This window comes from Ammospiza nelsoni, chromosome 6 (assembly GCF_027579445.1).
Source record: "Ammospiza nelsoni isolate bAmmNel1 chromosome 6, bAmmNel1.pri, whole genome shotgun sequence".
NCBI lineage: Eukaryota > Metazoa > Chordata > Aves > Passeriformes > Passerellidae > Ammospiza > Ammospiza nelsoni.
In genome coordinates, this window is record NC_080638.1 from 24,278,050 (window position 1) to 24,299,651 (window position 21,602).

Below are 21,602 nucleotides of genomic sequence, written 5' to 3' on the forward strand. Positions count from 1 at the left end.
CTTAGGGCTAAGCTCTCACTCTGAAAGGAAGAGCATAAGAGTTCCCATCAGATGCAGATTTATGTATTCATCTTAACCTTACCCACATCATTTGGCCACTGCAAGGATCTGAAAAGATCCCTCCCCTGAGCACTGCAAGAGAAAAGGGGGGTCTTTTCCACAAGCTGTCATCTTCTCCAGAGGTTTCCCCTACAACCAGTCAGTGCCTCTCTCTTCCCCACATTTCCCCTACCATTTCCACCCCAGGCTGTGTGCTGGATGAGCAGGACCTCTGCTCTGACAGGGTGAGAGGGAGGTATGAGGCAGTCATGCAGCCTTCCAAACTTCAGTGTGTGTGTTGCCTTCCATGCTAACCTTCCATGCTAAGACACTAAGTGAGTCCCCACCAGCCATCACCTGTGACTGAAGGTATAAATCAGCCATCTGGACAAGGAGGGAGTGGGGGATTCCACTTCCTGCTGGTGAGGAAGGCTGGGGAGACAAAGCTGCCTGAAGGGAGATGATCCTTGCTCTGATGTCTGGCTATGGCACAGTTTAATTCCCTGCTGCCAGCTTGCAGAGTGATTCACCCCATCCTGTGGGTCAGTGCCTGCCTGGATGCTGTTCTCGTCATTGGGTTGGTTGGTCTGTCTGCCTCTCTCTGCATTCTTCTGTCTGTCTGCTTTGCTAAAGCAACCTCTCTGCAGCAGAGACAGCCAAGCATTGCTGAAGTTTAGCTGCCTCCCAGAGGTGACTTCTAGTGGTCTGTTCTGTGCTGCTGGTAGCAGGGCCAGACCTGTAACCTGAAAACTGCCGACTGGGAAGAGGGGCAGTGGGAGGGAGGTCAGGGCCATTTTGTAATGGGCTGGGCAGGAGCTCAGCTGGACCTGCATTATGAAGTCCTGGTTCAGATTAATGGCAGATGAACTTCAGTGGCTTGTGGATCCTGGCCAGGGCAGGGTCCAGCAGGCTGTGCCAGGCTGAAGCAGCCAGCCTGTGGCCCTAGTCCAGCAAGGCACTGCAGCACATGTGTGTCCCTGGCCTACCCTTGTGCTAAAGTCCAGTGTTATGTACTTCAGATGGGCAGTCAGGCAAGCCCAAAGAAATCTCTCCAACACTGCTCCCATGGTGCTCCTTGTGCTTGTCAGTTTGGGCCCTCAGGTGCCCCCACGGAGAAGACCTGGGGACTGCTGAGTCTGGATGAGGTGCTGTGGCAACCCCACTGGAACCCAAGTACAATACAACTCAGGGGGATTTGAGTGCTACCAATTACACTTGGAAACTGGAAAACAGGAGTGATAGAAAGCTGGAGTAAAAGCAGAAAACAACCAAAGTTGGCTGAACCTCACAGAACCACAGAAAGGGTTGAGTTTAAACATTGAGACAAAGTTTGGGCAAGATTTCTTAGCAAAGCAGTTCTGTTGTTCTTTAGCTTTATGCAGCTGATTAGTAAAGAAAGGCCCAGACAAGGAAAAAAAAAAACTTTCAGCCCTCCCTAAACCTGCCTGTTCTTGGAAGAACATCTATAATTTAATTCCATTCCAGCTGCACATTGCAAAACTCAAGGCTAGCCAGGTCTGGGAAAATTCCTATGAGCACTACGCTTTTAGAAGCATTCCAGAAAGAAATGAGGTTTCTGGCTACCAAACCCACTAATTCACCATCACTGGGCCTGGGCAACAGACTGGCATCAGCTTTTACTGGCAGAGAGTAGTAGGGCAGCAAAATCCCAAAGTGAAGTAACAAGCAGCACAGTCAAACTGGGAACTTGCCAGCCAAGAAGCGAGACACAATAACCAACAGCAAGACGCAATAACCGATCCAAAAAAGTACCTGAGAGCAGCAAGTTGTTTCCCCTGAGCTTTACATCCTCACCATGAGGTGGGGGCAGTACTGCAGCCTCACAGGAGTTTCCTGCAGAGGAGATGCTGATGCCAACTGGGGTGGGAAAGCCCAGACTCCTGACATGATGTGAAGGTGGCAGCAGCAATGACTGGTACCAGGGACTCTCATCCCTGGTCTCCATGAGCCCACGTGCAGTGCAGGGGGTACATAATGACATCAAAGTCTATCTGAGCTTGAGAGTTGTTTTGAGGTATTGAGGACACATGGCTGCACTGTGTGGCCTAGCCATGAACCCCAATGTGTCTACACCATAGCTGTGGAGAAAGGGCAAAGACAGAAAAATCCATCTAAGACTGGCTTGCTTGGAAACTCCACTTGACCCTGACACAGTCTAAACAAATATTTTTTTAAATTACTCAGAATGCCCTAGTCTTCTTATATGTATCCCCAAAGACTGTCATAAAATGTCTGCAGCAAGGACTCCGTGAACCTCTGCTGCCCTGCTCTAGAGGCACATATTTCAACTCCAGTCAAACTGAAGTTTAATAAACCCTTGGCCTCTGTAGGTTCCCTCCAGCCTCTGCAGCAAACAATTCTCCCGTGCCTCAGTCAGGCTCTGGGTCTGTGTCCACCACTGGTGTTTGCCATGAGCTGCCAACACCGCTGCAGCATCTGATGGGAGACCACCATTAGTGATGAGTGCTATGCTCTTGCACGTCACTGTTTTTTCTGCTGGGGCTGTGAGGAGTGAGGAAAAAGTATCTGAAACTCTTCCTCATTTGCCATAAGCTCTGAAACATATATACCAACTTAGGACTTCTCTGGGGCTCTAGCTCCACATCCTTCATAACCTAGAAGAGAGAAGGTATATGTTTACTAGGGAGTCAGGATAATCTAAGTGCATTATTTTGAATTATTCCAATAGTTGACACAAGCTACTGTACTTGGTAAAATTCTGGGAAACCCTGCTTGCATCATGGTTTAAGTGCAATGCTTTCCTCATCCGAAAAAATACTTATGTATTGTTCAATAATCCTCCTTTAATGAACTTTTGAAAATTCATCAAGGAGTAAAATTGATACTCCATGACTTGACCAATTACTCTCATGAGACACTTGTGCAAGAGCCCAAACACATGGTTCCCAAAGGAAAAGGATGGAAATCATTTACAGAAGCAGTGAGGCAAAGGTTTATTGATAATGAGGCACCAAGAGGAAATGAAATGTATGTGCCTAAGATTCCTCTAGTAAATGAACAACAAATAGTATTCACAATCAGCAACTTACATTTTTAATTTTGAGCTGAAAATAGCAACATTCACAGACTCTCAGATTATTCTGAGTTAGAAGGGACCCACAAGGGTCATTGAGTCCAAGTTTGACGTGAATGGCCCATATGGGGATTGAACCCAAGATGCAGGTCAAATGACAGTTATTAAGGAAAAAAAACCCATTAAGTAGTACTGAGCAAGGAAAACATCCACAAAAGTGTGCTCTTACTTGTGAAAGGGGAGTCATTAATTGCTCAAAGGGTAAACTGTGCTTGTCAAGTAATTCAGAGAGCTATGCACTCTGAGGTCAGAGAAAGGGATTTCATTTCACTTGAGAACTACTTCACCTTGCAACACATATAATTGTCACCAGGGGGGAAAAATGAAATTAAAAAAACCCCAAAACAATAAAAAAAAAACAGAAGTAGGTTTGCATGAGCCAAGAGCATTTGACCTTTACTTTCTACTCCATCTCTGAGAGTCAGTTATTTTCCCAGACTATCCCTGGTGAGCTGCATCCTCACAGTGACTGCCCATCCTGCACATACTCTCCAGCTAAACACTTCTTGCTTTCTGGGTCTTTGGATCACAGACACTGCACCCCTCTCTATGGTAAACACTTCTCAGTTTTCTCATCATCATCCAGTGTTGGAAGGTGATCATTATTTACTGCCTGGCACCCACACCCTGTTCAGCAGTGTCACCTGGGCTCCCCACAGCATCCACAGAGCTGTGCCAGAGAGTCCCACAGCGATGCCCGAGTCACAGCAAGCCCCGAGAGCTGAGGCACTGCTATTTCTTGTGTTGTGTGGATGGCAAAGTGAGACAGAGAACACAACACACACTCTATCTAAACCTGAGTTTTAAAAAGTACTAAGCACTGTCTAATATTTTTGCAGCCTGGAGGTGAAGGTCCTGCGCCTTTCAGATGCCCTGAATCATGCACTACCTTTGCATCCTGGTCAAGTAGATCTAAACCCCCATTCAATCCAGCACACTCCTTCAGAACAATTTTCTGCCACATCAAAATTCCTTATCCTCCTCCCAGCCTTTGCTCCCCTTCATTGCCTGGGTCCAAGCAAGGCTGGACCAGCTACCAGGGTAAATGGCCACTGCAATAAGAGTAAGTTCAGACCTGGCTGAAAACACTTCCTAAAACATGAGAAATCTGCAGTGTCTTTAGGTGTGAAAATCAAAGGTGTCACTACTGAGACAGTTCAAACCACAACTCCTTGTGGCTAGTTGTTGGATAATCTTTCAGAGGAAAGGCATAAAGCACTTTTCCTACCCAAAGCCCAGCTCCACTGTAAATCTGATGATCTGGCTCCACAGCACAGTGCGGCAGAACTTAGGAAAAAAGTCATCATTGGATTTTTCCTGACATGGAGAAAACAAAAATGTGCTTAGTTTTATTTACATTCTCGGAAATGTCTTAACTGATTCGAAGAACTTAAAAAAAAAAAGTATTATAAAAACAGCCAGAGGCAAACAACTGCTGTGGGAGCTTTTAGGCAAGATTGTTAAATTTTGATTAAGTTAGAAGAAACTGGATGCAGGATTGTGGTATGAAGTGTCAGGCAGTAGACACAAACAACAGTGACTCTGGTAACACATTTTCCTAACAGAAAACAAAAAAAATCATGACCCTTGGAAGGAAAGGAACTCCTGGAGCACCACTAGTTCTCAACCAAACTGGATGATTACATGAAGGATAATGACCATGAAAATCAGCCTAAATTAGACAGCTGAGTTCATGCCCACTTTTGTGTTTGCTTCCAGTTAGCATTCCAGAATGGGATCGTATTGACATGACTGACTACAAATGTGAAGTAAACATTAGCAAATATTTACAGAAATTGTCTTTAGGAACTTGTGAAAAGGAATGTTTGTCCCAGAAACCTGCTTCTGCCAGAGGTGCTCATCCAATCAGGGAACAAGGGCTCATCCTTTGTGTCCACCTTCCACTCACCACCACAGAAGCCCTTTCAGCTGCCTGCTCCTTGCACCAGCTCACCCATACACACACAATCTGCTGACCAAAGATTACTCACAATCATCATCCCAACAACAATCCTGTGTCCCAGACAGACCTCAAAAACTCACATCTTGCTCACAATTTGCAAATAAAACACACAGGGTGTTCATCCCTCCTGCTCCCTGTCTCCCAAAATACTTCCTTAGGGGAGCCCTTATTTTGGGAGATACCTCATCTCCATAAAGGTGGCTGTGTGCTGACATGGACCACAACTCAGAAAGTCTCTGCCTAGAGACATCATGATGCTGGTGCCACAAGCAGAGCTTCAGTACTTAGAAGCTGCCTTTTCTAGCAGGGTGGGAAGCAGCAAGAGGTATTAAAAGCAGATGGAAAGAGTGACTACAGACAGGATGGCCTAGAGAGGAGAATAAAATACACAATCAGAAAACATGGGCTGGAATCAATACACCTGGAAAGCACTGGTTGGAAAGGTACGTGCTCTTTCAGTTTTCTAGATGAGAGCAAGATCCCTTTTCACCAGCTCTTTCTTTTCTCTTCAGAAGCAAGCCTGTCTGCAAGGGTCTGGAAAGATTAAAATTTAGGAAGAATAGATAAAAAACTTCTGTTTCCAGTGTCTGAGGGCTCCTGGAATTAGTGGGGCCACTAAGCACCAACTGGCCTCTGTTTCCCCGAAGCATCTTCAGCTCATAGGCTCAGTGTGCTTGCATGGAAAGATGCTGGGGGCTGCAGTGGGCTGCTTTCTCCTTCCTTCTCATCTCAGGCTAGGCTTCCCACACACTGCCTTCTCAGATTTACTATCTCACAGTACATTTGGGTCATGGTTTTTTGGATTCATGAGGAGAAAACACGCCTGTGTGGGAATGTGTGATTTCTTCTGCAATTCATTTGGTTTATAGGGCTCTCAGGAGAAAATATACAGTTGGATGTAAATAATAGGACTCCAAACTCCAAAACCCCCTCAGCAAACACAGTTATGGGTATGTAGCTTCCAAGAAGCCAGGGTTTTAGAGCCAAGGTTTTAGTGCTAGAGGAAACTCTCCATCCCAAAGAAGGGAGCACAGCCCTGGGCAGTGCCTGCTGGTAATGAGAGATTTGCCTGGCATCAGGGACCCTCTGAGTATTTGCTGCTTCTGGCCCCCGTTTTCCAAAGCAAAGATGCAGCTTCCTGACTTGGCTTAAACCACATTGTTCTTGCCACTGGCATCTCCTGAGCTTATGAAGCTAGGCTTATAAACTGCTATACAGTCAAATTTGCTTCAAACTGCAGTGCACTGTGGACTACATTAGTTTTTAACTTTGTCAAGAACATGATCTAACAAACAGAAAATTAAACGTCACTTCGTCTCCTGTCAACTGATGGACTGTGGTGTTTGGATGCTACAGTAGGAACCTTCATAGATTATTACCAGGCAGGGAGAGTCTGGAAGCCTGTGTACTCTCTTTTTGTTTAATGGTTTTTGCCCCAGGAGAAATCTGGGACAGGAGAGCTGAAGGTTGTGGAGCAGGACTGCCTGCCTGGAGAAGGGGTGGTCTGACATCCTTTGGGCAGGGCACCATAGGGTGAGGAGCAGGTCACCTCTACCATGGTGCTACACTGCTATCACTGTCATGCTGCCAGCTCCCCTGCTTTCCCCTGCCACCTGGGCCAGGCATGCTTTGGGATGTGCTTTGGGCAGTCCTCAGGGCCCATGCTCACACCACTGTGTTAATACTTCTGGCATAGGACTGAACAAAAGGGAACTGCTTTGCTCACCTCTGTCAGGGATACCTGCACAAACATGCCCTGCTCAGCCTCCTTCCAGAAGAACACAGAGCCATGGACCTACTTCATGCCAGGCATACAGGGAGGAAATGCCAGAGCAACCAGGGTAGCTATTTACACACTCATATCACATTTTCCTATTGGGACATTTTCACAGAGCTTGGATTGACTTTGCTCCCACTGAGATGTCACCACAGGCTTTCAGCTGCTGCTCCCTTTTCTTTTGAAATCCTGAGGAGGAGTTCTCAGCAAAGTTCTTGGTTTTAATAAAATCTGTGGGCTAAATGAGGCCATTCCCTGTTTTTCCCCAGTGGGGAACTAATTTCTACCAGACTCAACACCCTTGGCTGCGTTCTTGGCTTTCAGGACCCATTCAGTTACCCTCATAACTTCTCCTTGGCCAGGACCCAGTGGCCTCTTACGTGTTAATGCATGTATGTGGTCAGTGCTACAGACCATGGTTTATCTGCTGCAGGCTCCTAGTATCTCCATCCCTGTGGGAGGTGCAATCAGCCAGATTAACACACAAAAGCATACATCAGAGAACATTCACAATATTTGCATCAGATTTTCTCTAGAAAAACCTAGGCTGTTCCACTTGATTTTTGCAGAGTCCAGATAGGCCAGACTTACAAAGTCTAGATTTAGGAATTTCTCATAAAGGCTGTGCTATGTTTCCTGGCTAATGTCTGAAAGGGACAACTGGGGTCAGACAGTGCTTTCCCTTTACTCTGAAAGTCATTAAAACCCAACAGAATAGACAAAGGGCTGGATCATCCTGGTCCTTTTGTCACTCTCTTGTGGAGTGTCTGGGGTGTGATTCAGTTGCACACTCATGGGGTTTTGGTGCTGTGCAAAACACACTAAAGTCTCTCAGATGCTGACACGGGGCAGGTACCTAAGCCTTGAGGAGCAGCACAGGGAGAGCAGGGAGTGTAAATGGAGGCATCTCAGGCCAGGTGGCACACAATTGGCTCAATGCCTTCTCTCAGCACCAGCCAAGCTTCTCCTCCCTACTATCTTTAGGATGCTGGATACCTCCTATTGCCTTTACTAGCATCTGACAAACCTGTCTAAATACTTTGGCATCAAAGCCTCTGCCTTGTTCCATGCTCTTTGTGTCTTGGTCCCCAAATATGGTGAAAAATTCAGCCCTTAGAAGCTTGGTTGCTATCATAGTCTCTTGGTTCCTTTTTGGGTAAACTTCAGGTCATTTTCTAAAGAAATCCATAGCTACCAACAAATATTGTCTGGCAGATTCTGTCTCAGGCAAAGGCCCAACAACATCAATGACAATGAATCACAGTAAGGTCCCCAGGAGCCACTGCTCTGCATGGCTTCTCCCCATCTTTGGGGACCACTTCAGAAATACAACACATGCAAGAATAGCATCACACCTCCTTGTAGTAATTTGACATCATCTATATGTAATTTCTTCAAAACTGACTCTCTCATGGCTTGACTAAAGACTTTACAACTTCAAGACATCACAGCAAAATATCAGAACCTCTTTTTTGAGTGTTTTGGTGATAATGAGCTCCCACGAGCACTTGTCATATGTTGTTTTATTTTCCTATCTCCTATAAACCATTTCATCTTTAAATTCCATGCTTTCCCTCCATGACCAGAAGGCTTTTGCCTCAATCATCTGAAAAGAGTCAAAAAGCAGAGAAGGCTGCCAAGCGAGGGTTTTTTTTTTTAAATCACACCTGGCTTGACACCAGGAGTCTTTTTGAGGAACACTCCCTCTTAGTTCCATGAACTCTGCTTTTGCAAACTTACATCTATGGATGAAACAGGAGAGTTTTCATTCCTGCACCCTGTGGAAGAAGGAGGTAAAAAAGGATGTAGTCTCAGTTTTTTGTTGCTGCCCTGCTGAGGGAGGTATCTGCACAAAAAAAAAAGCCTTTGAACAAGGCACTGGCAGAACTAGTCTTTGGTGACTGTGCTCTTGTGTCAGCGCTGTTCCGACCCCACAGGCACCCCCAGCTGTGTTCAATGGAAGCTGCTTCAGCCTGAAAATGCCTGGCTGCTCTCCTTTTACTGCCAGGGCAGCTTTCTCTTCTCACAAGGGGCATGTGGAGCTTTTGTAGTCCTGGCAAGCCTTCAGCTGAGCCTCCAGGAGCAGGATCAGTGCCCTGCAAGGCCAGACAGGCTGACAGTTCTGTGCTCCCTTCCCTGGCATGCGGGAAGCACTGCATTGAGTTTGCCCAGGGTGCATATTATGCCTCTCTTCAGCAGTTCACCTTGCTCTGGGTTCCATTTAGCTTGGCAGCCTGGAGCTCATGACAGCCTGTTTATAAATCATCATTGGTTCCTGTCGAAGGGCTCACCCCTCACCAGGACATGGCCAGCTGTACCACACATGGCTGCCTGTGCAGGGCCTGCTGGCTCGGCCTCCTGAGGGAGGGCTGCTCTACCCAGGGGATGGCAGACCCATGCTACAGGATTTGATGGACTTGTGCTAACATGAAAGCCATTTTCACCTCCAGATATTCACTGTGGAAACCAAAATGAGCCTAGTAAGGCACATCCCAGATGTTATCTAGTAATGGTAAGACACAAGCACCCTCTGGTTAATGTATCAAACAGAAAAGCTCTTACTGGCTTTCTTCTCTAACCAGGACAGCTGATGAGGTCCAAAAAGCTGCATAGAAACTCAAAGAGACAGCTCAGGGCCTGCCCACTGAGGCAGGCACCACCAACAGACTGCCCAAACCTCTTTCTTTCACATGAGCCGTGTTTTTGAAGGAAAACACTGCAGGCTGAAAGCCCTGGTGCTTTCAGGACTGACCAGGTCCCAGCCCCAGTGATGTGTATGCTCAGTGTTAGTTCATCTCCCACCTTGGCTATGCTGAGCAATTTCCTGGATCCCAGCAGCCTGGTCTGCTGCATGCATTTTTTGCCAGCAAGGACATTTTCCTCAGGCCTTGCCTTCCCTCAGACCCATGTTGGACTGTCCCATCATCTCCCCCTCTGGTTTCCATCACCAACTGCAGTAGGGTTTCTCCCCATCTTTGAGGACCCACTTTAAAAATACAACACATGCAAGAAAAGCATCATATCTCCTTGCAGTAATTTCCCATTATCTGTCTGCATTTTCCTCATAAACAGTTCTCTCATGGCATGACTAAAGACTTTACAACTTCAAGACATCACAGCAAAACATCAGAACCTCTTTTTCTGGGTGTTTTGGTGATCATGAGCTCTCAAGAGTGCTTGTTGTACGTTGTTTTATTTTCCCATCTCCTATACAACATTTCTATACAACATCTTTAAATTCAACACCTGAATGAGCACCTGTGGTGCCTGTGAATTACACAGGTGATAAACCCCTCTCCTGCTACTTGGCTATTCCCATTGCCCCCCCTCTGAGGTGGACTGCTGACAAATGGAGAAAAAGCTTGTTCAACCAAGAACTCCAATTTTTACTACTCAGGCCAAGGAAAAGGGGATTTTCAGGACAACCAGCCACAAACCCAAACTAATTAAAAGGCACAAGGGAACAGCAGGGTTCTCTGGATACCAGCTTAATATCCAAGCCCAGGCACAAATATTTATTAGAGCTTCAACTATAACTTAAAACCAGCATCACCCAACTTTGCATGTACAGCTACAGGTCCCTGCTTTTCCTGAGCTGACTTTGGGCCTTTCATGAATTTTTTATTTTTATGAGGCTCTGTCCTGACCAGCCATGTATTTATAACAACTCTCTCTGTGGATATTTCCCCTTGCTAACAGAGCCACAGTTAACTGAGCTGCTGTGCTCATGTTTGATGTTGCAGACAATACCCCTTTGCTTTCTATCCTTCATAAGTCCCTTTTTCTAATAGCTTGAAGTGGTATGATCTGGATGGAAATACTCATTTCTCTAGCACAAGAGCTCATAAATATATAAAGCAACCAGCTTCCCTCTCGTCCAGTAGCAGCTTTCCAACTTCTGTTCAAGAGCTGAAATGCAATATGTAAGCTCTGCCATAAATCCCACAGCTTCGTGGAGTGTTTCTGGCCTTCTGCACACTCTGTCTAACTGTCTGGTCCATCGGCTATTTATCTTGGAAGTCCTCACTGGAGATGTGAGAAACACAAAATGTCTGCAGCTCCTCTGCCAATCTAGGTAGGTTCTTCTTCCTCTTGCCTTCTAGCATTTGGCTATGTCCTGTCTAGCTCAGAATGATATCTGGCTCCAATCTGCTTATGAAGGTTCAGACCAAATCTTGATAAGCCAGGTTATGTCTATAGTGCAGGGCTCCTCAGCTCTCAGCTATGGGTCCTTGCCACAGCTGTGCTCCTGATTCTACTCCAGGAAGAGGTCTGGGCATGCACCATCCCAGGGAAGGCTGGAAAGAACCTCGAGGTGCTCCAGAAGGTCTCCCTGCCTCATGAAGCGCAGCACTGTGGCCCAGGCTCTAAGGCATACTCTGCCCCACTGTTTGCCCTGGGGCTCCCCTCTGGGAACAAGCTCTGCAGAGCAAGGCTCTGCCCATTCCCCTTCCCAGCTGCCCTCACAGTGGGAATGGACATGTTCCACATGTTCCCACTGACAGTACTCAGTAATTCTTGAGTGGCATCTCTGGGGCAGGAAAAACCTGATGCTGTGGGCTTGTGCACACACACACACTGGAAAAGACCAGTCTCTCAGGTGACCCATCCCCACCTGGCAGACCCAACAGCCTGAGAGCAGTTCCATGCCCAGCAGACAGGTACCGCTGTGAGCCTGTGGTATGATTTTTAAAGTGCTTTTCCGTTCTTTCAGAAACCTTGCCGTGGCACGGGTCTTGTACTAAGTTTTGGGCTGAGCAATATTTTTCTGTTTCCCCTGTTTTGTAAAACAACTTCTGGCCTGTGTCACATACATTTCTCAACACCTTGCAGAGTCATGGTCTTGCAGATGGGGCTTCAGATCTCTCTGAGGACTGTTCCAGAACAGAGTAATTCTCTGATTGGTTTTGACCCTTTCTGGGAAAATTCTCAATATTGCATTCTTTCCCTTTGCATACTGTACAACTTTGGTTTGCTTTGATTTAATTTTGGTATGAATTTCTTTTCACTTCCCACTGCTCCTGAATAGATTAGATATCTGCAAGCACTTTTGTTATCTGATCTCTCTTGCATCAAAAGAATGAATACAGTTCCCCATTTCCCTTTTTGGAAGCAGCATCCTACCCTAAAACTGATGTACAGCTCCCAAGTGAACCAGTCAGTCACTATCCAAAGTCCCAAGGGGATTGCTTCCACTGCAGGGAGGAACTGATGTGACACGAGATATTTCTTTTAAGCAGCAGTGCTTGCACCTAGAGCCCAGATGGGGAACAGCAGTCAGATAGGAGTTATATCGAGATCTTAAAAATTTATTTTATTTCCCCTCAACACCAGTCTGCCCAAAGCATTTGTACTCTCATTCCTCATTGATAGCACTTCTCTGATGGGCCTTGATGCTGTTGACTCCCTGCCCTCTGGTTTTGCAGGGTTATTTTTCAGACTTCCACTGAATAGAGGTGGCTGCCATGTTAAGTCCCACAGAGTTTGCAGCCAGACTCAGCATGCAGTGCACAGTCTGTTGGTGAGTAAATCAGCTTACCTTTCAGGCTGCACCACCAGCTCACCCACTGCCTTACAGCTAATGAACCTATTAGTTCTTGCTAATAAATAATATACTTAGAAACAATACTGATTCAACCATCTGTTTCCAATAAGCAGATTAAGTGTAAAAAGGATAACATGTGAACTGCATCTTCATTAAAAAAAAAAAATAGATACAAACAGACTTAAATAGACATTTAGTACTGACTTGGATAATGCAACAGTGTTCAGTCAGTGCAGATGAGAGACCATAGCTCATGATATACCGACTTGTCATGACTAAGTCCTGCTGGGACCTGAAGACAGCAGCTACAAAAAGTTGAATCACAGATATTCTCAAGGGAGTTATAAACAATTTTATACTAGTGGGTTCATACTTAGATATGAACTTAGATAGTTCATAAAATCTGTTGCAGACCACCTTCCATAATAATGCTGAGTCTGTCACTGCTTATTACCCATTCAAGATACCTTCTCTTCTTCTTCTTCTTGCCCTGCCTCTCCTCATTCATCTCTTCTCCTTCCTCTCTCCATCAATTTACCCTATTTCTCATTGGTCCCTCTCTTTGACCAAAAAATGACCTTTATCATGACAATCACAACTGCTCTTTCACATTGTATCTACTTATGTGACAGTCAAAATATGAAGATGATTTACAAGCATGAATGAAAAATATGGCTAAGCAGATTCACCAGTATGTATAATAGCACCGAATCATCTGAACTTACACAGAAAATAAAGTGGAGATCATTTATTGATTGTATGTAAGTAGCTTTCCTCCTTTACTTATCAACTTCCCTTTACAAGTTGAGGCTGCTGAGACACATGTAACTATGATTAATTGCTCTGACATTTTATTAATATGAAATATTTCCATCCATCTCCTAGTAAATGTTTCTCAAGTCGCAGTGGTCCTATATCAGCTGCATTACCACTCAGGCTTATCCTAATCCACAACTATCTCTTTTTTCCATTTGAAAATGTATCTACATAAAGATGTTAGACCTGTGCTTTCCAACATGATTAACAATTGAGATGGGATTTTTTTCAGATGTGTAGGAGGAGTACCTCAGAAACATATGACTTTTGGGGCAGGGATTGCTCAGAATTTTCTGAAAAGCATAACTCATATCTTGTGTTGGCCAATATAGGTTGCCTACACTGAAGAGTTACTTTTTAAAGATTAGACCATTAACGTGGATTGGCAGGTTGAGCCTATTTTACATACTGAAAAATCTGAGGATATGAGAACATACTGATTGCTTACAGCTTTTTGCACAGAATAAGGACGTGGCTGTCAAGAAACACAAGTTAAAGCCCCTACAAAATCACACATGGGACCTCTACTCCATGAGTTTCTGACTCCAGCAGTGGCTCCTTCTCAAGCTGGCTGAGTGCTTCTTTCTGCCTGAGCCACAGCCCTGCAAAGGTCACACTGATGCCACTGAGTGGCCACAGCTTCACCTTGCACAAGCCACTCGGGTACTCCAAGTGTCAGTTTTTCCAACTGCAAAATGAGAATAAAAACTTCTTACTGCCCCAAGACACATTCACACTTTTAACTTGAGAATTGCTAAGCTGCAAAAATGCCCTGAACAAGTAATAAAGCATCTTAAGGGCTCCAGGGAGCAAAACTGGCTAAAGGGCCAGGAACTAGGGTGACCAAATGGACAGGTCTGGAGATGTCCTTTAGCAGCAGACCTTGGCTCCGAGCCTCTCAGACATCACCTCCCTCTTACAAGGGAAACTCATCACGGCTTTGAACGCAGGGCTTGGAAAATGAAGAAATCCTCACGATCTGAGGGATTGAAGTCTGCACATTAGCTCCCCTTAAACCGTGGGTACATTTAACTTGGGAGGTTAGAAACCACAGCCAAAGAAATCTCTTTTGATTCACAACTTGTTTTGAGCAGTCACCCATAAAGCAGCCAGTGAATCACTCCAGCCAGTTAGTCATGCAACCACACTGAATGTACACTCAAAAGGCTGCACAAAATAAACAGCCTGCAGCTCCAGATAACACACACAGAGCTCATTTGCGCTATCTGGCATCAGCATATATTGTTAATAGGACTCCTACACCAAACCCTTAGGAAAAAAACTCACTCAAATAAGCATCTCCAAATCTCTCTCTACATCAGTATTTTTCTCGTCTACTTCGCTCTGTGTTTCTTTCAAAATAGTTAAGACTAGTAAAAGTTTTAAGACTCTTTCTCTCTCTTTCCACACCTTCTTCTTGCTGGTAAGGTCCTGCTGGGTTTACAGGCGTGCGCTGCTCAAGTGTAGGGCTAAAGCGGAGTTAATTCCAATCAGCAGCGGACAAGTCGAAAATAAACAGCTCTAGTGCGAAAAGAAATCTTCCTGCAAGGAGGGAGCGGCGGGGATACAGGGGCAGGGAGTCTCCCGGTCCTTTGACACATGAGTGTTATAAACAGCTCGGGTCAGGAATCCTATAAAAACCTCCAGCCAGATCTACCAATTCTAGCGTCCGATTCAAGAGAAGCTCAAAACACCTTTTGGAAAGAGCCGCGAATAAACCTTCCTGCGCGGCCCTAGGGGTAAGGAACGTGAGCCCTACCTTGGCGTCTGGCTGCCTGAGGAAATCCCGCAGGTTTCCGCGGAGGAGATCCCGCACCTCCAAGTGTCTGTTCAAACAGAGGCTTAGCCAAACTCCCGGCGAGAGCTCCCTCCCCTCCCTGGGAGGGTGCCGGAACCCTTGAATGGCAGATCTGGTGGCCCTATTGTGGAAAAGAGAGGGCTATTGCCAGGGCGGCGTCAGCAGCGCGCCGGGAGCCGGCGGCCGAACCTCGCCGGGAGCCGGTCCCACATCAGCGGCAGGGAAGGGCCGGCTCTGCCGCCCTGCTCCCTGGAGCTCGCCTCGCCTCCCGCCCTCCTGCTCCGCTGGCCGGCTCCTGCTCCCCGATGCCAGCTTGGATCACGTCTCCCCTAGTCCCCTTGCCCCGCTTCCCCACTCGTGCCTGCCTCCAGCGCACCTTTCCCCTTTATATCCCGTGTTGCTCCCCGCGGGGATCCCGGCAGCGGCATCTCCCCACCTGCGCGGAGAGAGCTGCGGGGGCAGCGGCAAATCCCCACCCCGGCGGAGAGAGCTGCGGGGGCAGCGGCAAATCCCCATCCCGGCGGAGAGAGCCGCAGGGAGGCCGCGCACCCCACCCGCCCCCCGGCCGCGGCGAAGGAGCCCGGGCAGGAGCCGGGAGCCGAGATCAAAGCCGCGGGAAGAGGGAAGGGGAGGCAGGACCGAAGGGCCGCGGCAGTTCGGGACACCCCTCCCCAAGCCCCCTGCACCCCGGCCTCTCGGCGGGCTCGGGGCAGGGACCGCCACCCCCCTCACTCCTGGCAGAGCCGCTCCTGCGGAGACCCTTGGCGGAGCGGCCCGATGCCGGAGCGGGGACGCGGCATCCCCGAGGTGGGGGAGCCCTGCGGGAGCCCCGAGCCCCGGCAGCGAGCGGCCGGTCCCTGCGGGAGGCGGACAGGGACCGCCAGAGAGCTCGTTCCTGCCGTGCCTGCAGCTTACGTTACATCGGGGAACGAGGAGGAGGAGGAGAAAACCATTAAAAGTGTCAATTTCAAAAGCACGCAGCGAGCCTCCGATTCCTACAGCAGTGGCTTTCTGTACTTCTAATAATAACGCACTTACGGCCGCACTTTTTATTTGCTAGCTAAATAAAAAAATGGTCTTTATTTGCATAACGGGGTACTTAAAGAATTTCCTCCGTTAGAGAAAGCCGTTTCCTTTCTCCTGTTTCCTTTGAGCAAACATCCCCATCACGCTGGCCTTCACTCCCGAAAAGATTTTGCTCCAGCCGGAATTTCTAGACAGCAATATACGTATACATTTCTTTGTGTACAGGGGTATGTGAATACACATGTTTCAAGAAATATAACTTCAACTCCATGCAGTAGAAATATCAAGTCAGATTACTAGAGCGCATAAATCGTCTGAAAGCTTTTGCCCTCCTAAGCCAAGATATATAACCTGTTCTCAAGACTAGATGATATTGAAGGTCTCTTCCAACCTTGAAGATTCTCTCATTCTGTGACTTTTTTTTAAAGAATTCGGCTTTCACTGTCCGTGGCGGTTTGTGAAACAGGCCGTACCCCTGCTGGAGGCAGGGAACGCGGGGTGAGCAGGGCGAGGCTGCCGGCCCGTCGCAGGGCAGGGGCAGCGGGATCGGCACCGAAGGAGCCGTGCCCGGAGCCCCATAGGGACAGGCTGGCAGCCGCCACTGCGAGGGGCTGCGGGGAGCCCGGCCGAGAGCCAGGGCCGCCGGTGCCGCTGTCCCTGCCAGAAGCCGGGCTGGAAGAGCTCCGACCATTGCCGTCCGTGTCCTCCGTGTATTTACGGCCGCCGCTCTCCCTGGCCTATATTTATCCGTACAATGCAGTGGAAGGTCTTAGATCTAGAAATAGAAGCCGAGAGCAATAGATGGCAGGCTCGGGCTTTTTATAACTCAAAAAGACTTGTTTATTAAAGAAATAAAATTAAATAACTAAAAAAAGGAGGGGACACCCTGTCACTGCAGCAAGCGGAGTGTGCGCCGTGCCCGCCGTGCCCCAGCCCGCTCGGCTCCGGGCTCTCCCGGGCCTCTAGAGCCACCGGGGGAAGGGCGAGGGCTGCGGGGCGGCCGTGCGGGGAGCAGCACCCCAGGAGGGACCGGCCCGGGCGAAGGGCCCACGGCAAAGATGGGCGCGGGGGGAGCCGGCAGCCCGGGTATCGCCGGGCAGGAGAGCCTGCTGCTGGCTGGCCTCGGTTTCTGTTTGCTTGGTTGGGGTTTCTTTCCTCTTATTTTGGGGTTTTGTTGTTTTTGAAATGGAGGGGTTTACAGTCACAGCGCCCACCAGCCCAGCATCCTGCTCAGGCCCGGAGAGCAGGGGACGCGGGGAGCCAGCGGCTCCTTCCCCTCGGCGCACCGCGCACGGCAGAACCAGCATCGCAGCTGCGGCGGGCGACGGCGGGAAGCAGTGGGACAGTCGCCTGTCCCCGGCTTCCCGAGGGAACCTCTCCGGGCAGCTCTCCTCACCGCCGGGAGCGCCGCGGATGCTCTGCTGACTGCGCCGGTGCCCGCTGCGGAGACCGAGCGCGGCTTTCGCCTCCCCGGGCTCACCGCGCCGGGGGATCTGCCCCGACTCCGAGGTTTCCCCGTCCCTGCAGCCCTCGAGGGGGCTCCTCGGGCACAGCTCCTGCGCCCGGCGTGGTGGTCTCGCGGTTTGGGAAGAGGCGCCTATGGATGTTGCAGTCGCTCTGCGAAACCCCGATCTGTCTGTTATTAGCGAGTCTCTCCCTTCAGCCATTAAGCACTATTATTATCGCTATTGCTATTAATTATCCTTGCCGAACCATGTGTCTCTCATTACAGCCCACCGGCCCCAGCCACATCACAAGGGGCTCACAACGAGCGCGGGCCGGGCCGGGCCACCCGCCTCCGCTGCGGGGCTCCCACTGAAGGAGAACCCCGACCCTCGCTTGAAAATAAATCAGGGGAACCCCGGCGGGGTTAGGAAGGCAATAAACTCGTGTCATTCTACCGGGGGGTTTTAATGTGTCATCACAGGGCGCCCTAGGCCTTGCAACCTACAAAACAAGAGAGCCGGTTAGCAGAGAGAGGATGTCGGGGCAGCGGGGAAGGCACGGGGGACTGACCTTCCATCCCATTCCCAGAAGGAGCGGGGAGCGGTTATCTCCTGCACGGGCCTCAACCCCCCGTGTCTCCTTCCCCGCGGAGCCCGGGCTGGCCCCAGAAGGCCTCCGCGGATGCGGAGCGGGCCTGGCGCTGGCGGGGATTGTCCGCCCATGGGGAAAGGGCAGGGGAAGAGAGGGAGCGTAAGAGAGGGTCAGCTCTGGTCAGCGAATGAGCGTAAGTAGCCCTCAAATAGAGCCCTGACGGCGGTGCGCGGCCCGGTGAGGAGGCATCACCCGCGGGAGGATGGCTGCGCCACCAGCAGCGAGAAGGAGCGGAGCTGGGCTGTGCCTGCGGCCCCCAGCACGGCTGTGTGGAGAGGACCTAATGTCCTTTTCTGTGAAGGGGAGTCGCCTGTGCACGGGGGAGCTGGGGCTGTGGAGCTGGATCCGGGGACGCCTCAGCTGCAAGTCCGGGGCGAGAGATGGCGCCGGAAGGCGACCTGGCAAGCCGCGGTTTGAGAGACAGGCAGAAGTAAGTGGGGCGCCTCTACCCTCTTTTAAGTCTAGAGATGGAGGAAAAGGGTAAATAGAGCAAAGGGTGCTAAAATGACGGCGGCAGCCTAGAAGTGGGATTGCTGCCTGACCCGGACCTCTTCCACCTCCTCCGTGCCCCCAGTCCGTAGTCACTGTCCGTCTTAGGGTGTCCCTGGAGACGCAGTCCTGTAGATGTCCTTGCCTTTGGGACTAACGCATCGAGAATGGGACTCCGTCAGCGGAGACGCGCTCTGAATCTAGGCCGGGACAGCCTCTCTGCCCACAGAGAGATCACCGGGAGGGAAAGAAAGAGCTTTCATTTCCACCTTCTCTTCTGAGGAAAACTTAGCGAGTTTATTTGTTTCATTGTTGAATTTTTCTGTTTGTTTTAAGGGGGAGCTGTTTGTTTGTTTTGCTTTTCCCCGATACAGCGGAAACCTCCCGAAAAAACCTTTAAAAGGCACGGTCGGAAACGACATGAGAAGCGCCCCCGTTCCCGGCTGCACTGCCGAGCGCCAGCGCGAGGGAGTGTCTTAATTGCAGCTAATGACCCGCGGAGGGGATGCGAGGGGTTATCTGCAGCCGGGCAGAAATCAATAGGGGAGTGGCAATTAGGGGAGAAAGTGAGAGACAGGAGAGGCCGTCACCGCAAAAATTATCATTTCGGCGAAATTTTCCAGAAATTCTTTCTGCGGAAAACGGTCCCCGCGGAGAGCACATTGCACAGCCCGGCGCTCCGCTCTTTCTCTCTCTGTCCCGCTTTCCGCTGAGTTCCCCGCGTTGTACAAGAGCTAACGGGAGCGCATCGCCTGCCACCCCAAACTGCGATTAAGATCGCGGCTAAGCGGGCCCCGGGGAAAGGGCGCTTCCCGCGGGCATCGCGGGCTCCAGAGCCGGCTGGGAACGAGGATACTCGCGGGGCACGGCGGCCCCCGCTGCGGGAGCCGGAGCCGCCGGGCAAGGTCTCCCTGACCCCGCGAGGGTTCGTCCTGCCGGGCAGCCGCCCCCCGCATTCCCGGGAGGTGCTTCCCAGGCCCGGGAGCCTCTCTCCGCTCTCGCCTGCAGCGCTCCCCCGCCGCACGCCAAGGACTCACCGTAACAAGGGACCTGCAGGGCTCCGTTGTGGCCGCTGCTCTCCTGCAGCTTGATGTTGCTGTCCGGGGGGGTTTTGCAGGGGCCTCGCTGCATATAGAGGTGCGGCGGCTGCTGCTGCGGAGGGTATTTGTTAAAGGAGGCCGGGGAGCCGGCGGAGCCGGGAGCCTGCACGCTGCCATCCAGGGACTGACATTCCTGCTGGCTGTAGCGGCTCCGGCACTTAGTGCCGCTGTCACCAAAGCCTTGTCCTTTGCTGGCCAGGAAAGTAGGGCTGAACTTGTCACTTGCTTGAAATGCCCTAAAAGGCGAGGAGCCTTCTGTGTCCTGGGAGGCTGCGTTGTAGTAGGAATCCATGGCAGCCGGATCACAATAAGAAACACAAGTATCAGCATTCATTCCTAAAATTAAAAGGCCCGAGTGTCCTTAATGCGCTTGGAGGGGCACCAGGAGCCACTCTTTCTCTCTCCCTCTCGCATAGACACACACTCACAGCTGGGCCGGGGAGCTCTAAGAGGATTCAGATGTTTGTGAAAGCTGACCAGATCTCCAAACCCCCTTAAGTTCTCGCACAGTAAAAGGGGTCCTTTTCTTTCGCTCCCTCCCTCTCTCATATAAGCTTGCCCTCCGTGTCTCCCTCCAAACTACATTCTAAAGAGGCTCTTCTCTGCTCTTTCCCCCCCACCACATAGGAAAAAAAAAAAAAAAAGAGAGAGAGAGGGAGACCTCTCCCCCAATTAATATGTAGATGATGACAGTGGAGGGGAGGGGGCCTAGGAAGGGGGTGTGTGTGAGTGTGTGTGTGTGTGTATGGGGGTGTGTGGAAGCAGAGGGAAGATGGAGGTCACATCTTTTGCGTTAAAAAAAATAAAATAAACCAAACCAGAAAAACAAACCGGCCCCAAAATTTTTATGATTAGAAACCAGAAAATCGAGCAGATGACATAAACTCCACGAAGGGATGAGTGCGGCATCCGCGTCGGCGGAAGAGCCGGCGACGATTTAATGGTCGTGACACGCTCTGTTCACTCCGTCCCTTCTCTGCTCACTGCCCCAGCTGTGGAGACCCTCGCCTCTGCGACCCCCTTCTCTCTATTAAAGGCAATGCGGATTTTCCCCGCAGCTATCTGCCTTTAAGCCTCCCCTGCCCGTTAACCCCTTAAGGGCCGACAGCTCTGACAGCGCTGCCCTGAGCCGTTTCCCTGCCGTGGCACGGCGGTGCCGCCATCGCCCCGCACAGAGCCGGGCGAGCTCTCCGCCGGCTCTCCCCACACTCTCCCGTTTATGACGGTCATTATTAATTCACCTCTAAAACCGTGCTCTCCTCAGGTGTAAAACTACTGCATCCAAAAGGGAGGGCAGCAGGGACGGATTTTAACAGGGTCACCAATCACGCAGAATTGGACCAAGCTTTTGGGATTGCCAGAAGTGACTTGCGAAGGGACAAAGGCTGGCAGGAGCCCTTTTTGGTTTGAGGGGTCAATTACAACCCAGAAAGAGCTTAAAAATAAATCAATACTCACCTTTCGTCGTCCTTCCCCCCCCCCTGCCCCCAATCAACCTGATTCCTCTCCTCCCCCAGTTAACTCCTGCTACCCCTTACTCACTCTTACTCTGCTTTCCTCCCATCCCCACATCTGGTTTCTATTGCTCACTTACCTTGAAGTTTTGAGTAATAAAGATATTACGCAAACTAAATCTACAGTTCTTGGGAAGAAAAGAAAAGAAAAGAAAAGAAAAGAAAAGAAAAGAAAAGAAAAGAAAAGAAAAGAAAAGAAAAGAAAAGAAAAGAAAAGAAAAGAAGAATTTAACGAAATAAAGGAAAAAACGAGTAACAGAAGAACGGGAAAACAAGAAGAACCTTAACCCCTTCGGGAGCGCGGCCCGCAGCGGAGCCGGGCG

The 21,602-nt window shown here is 49.6% G+C and overlaps 1 protein-coding gene across 1 annotated transcript in view; it reads right to left on the reverse strand.

The window, feature by feature from the left end:
* Positions 1-20,323, reverse strand: part of ALX4 (ALX homeobox 4) — a 38,132-nt gene extending 17,809 nt beyond the window's left edge. Inside the window, exon 1 of the mRNA XM_059475009.1 lies at positions 19,703-20,323. Within this exon, the coding sequence (XP_059330992.1) occupies positions 19,703-20,099 (397 nt within the window). The 5' untranslated portion in view covers positions 20,100-20,323. The remainder of the gene's footprint in view (positions 1-19,702) is intronic.
* Between the last annotated feature and the right edge of the window lie 1,279 nt (positions 20,324-21,602).